At 42.7% G+C, this 1,243-nt stretch overlaps 1 protein-coding gene across 1 annotated transcript in view; it reads left to right on the top strand.

Annotated features, from left to right (window-relative positions):
- LOC101856168 (inositol 1,4,5-trisphosphate receptor type 1) overlaps positions 1-1,243 on the top strand; it is a gene marked incomplete in the record, with an annotated part of 208,126 nt that overhangs the window by 197,329 nt on the left and 9,554 nt on the right. Inside the window, 1 exon segment of the mRNA XM_035968813.1 lies at positions 609-746. Within this exon segment, the coding sequence (XP_035824706.1) occupies positions 609-746 (138 nt within the window).

Here is a 1,243-nt window from a genome sequence, read left to right as displayed (position 1 = left end):
CCTGCCACTAGATTACAACTTTAGATCGAGATCGAGATCGAGATTCGAGATTATAGTAAAGGCTGAGTCCTGGGAAAAACTTCAAAAAATTCTCGTGGTGATGAGTAAAGAGAGACCAAAACAATCTCTATAAATAATATATTGCGACTATCACGGCACATCACTTCACCTATACATGTTCCGGTAACTACCTATAAATAGATGCAAGTTTGACCCGAGTCAAAGTTTGGTATGTGGCTGACGATTCGGGAAGTGGCTGCGGGTTGACGAAAGGGAAAAGCGCGGCGTCGGTAGCCAAGCGGTTAGGCAATCGTGAGATATTGGGTTGGGGGGTTCGACCCTCAGTTTGGTCCGATGTTGTGTTCTTGGGACACGAATTTCCCACTTGGATCGGTCCTTTCTGAGAAACGCTTTAACTCGGAGGTCCCACCTCTTAAATAACATAATAGTAATAGTGTTGATAGTGGCGTTAAACCTATACCATTTCACAGTTTTTCCCAGTAAAGCCAATGAGGTCCCGCCTCTTGAATAATCTCACTGTGTTCATAGAGATGTTAAACATGTACACTAACACTCAGTATTTTTTTCCTCGCCTATGACTGACGCAGCTGGGCAAAGAGAACTATGATTTCTTCCCCCTGGATCGCGCCCTGTCCCTAGCCTCGATGGGCAAAGACGCCACAGAGACGAAACTGGACGACCTTCTGGGACAAGTGACCAGCATTGTGGAGAAACAGAGAGCGGAGGTGAGCTGTGTATTCATACACGCATGTGTGTTAGTGTGTGTGCCTGTACAATAAGTCCAATCTGCTCTAACAACCATCTTTCCAGGACAATCACCTGTACAAACGACCACTCCCCACTTCCCCTCTTGCATTTGTTCTACATCATAGTATAATGACACAGCCCAACTGGACTGATATATTATGAATATGTCAAAGAAAGTAGTTCCCTCATGTTCATTATGTAATATGCCTACGTCATTGATTGTATTTTTATAGTACATGTATGTCTGCTTATGCGTTAGGTTTATTCTAAAGAGGGTATGTATGCACATTCATGCACATGCTTTTTCTGTTGAGTTGAAGGTGCTGTAAAGTACTTAATGCTGTATTGCACGGGAGTGCGGGACGCTTAAGAAAGTATTTTCTTCTTCTTCTTCTTCTTCTTCTTCTTCTTCTTCTTCTTCTTTCTTCTTCTTCTTCTTCTTCTTCTTCTTCTTCTTCTTCTTCTTCTTCTTCTT

Source organism: Aplysia californica, unplaced genomic scaffold, assembly GCF_000002075.1.
Source record: "Aplysia californica isolate F4 #8 unplaced genomic scaffold, AplCal3.0 scaffold00086, whole genome shotgun sequence".
NCBI lineage: Eukaryota > Metazoa > Mollusca > Gastropoda > Aplysiida > Aplysiidae > Aplysia > Aplysia californica.
The sequence above is the reverse complement of the archived record's forward strand: the minus strand, read 5'-3'. Positions and strand labels throughout refer to the sequence as shown.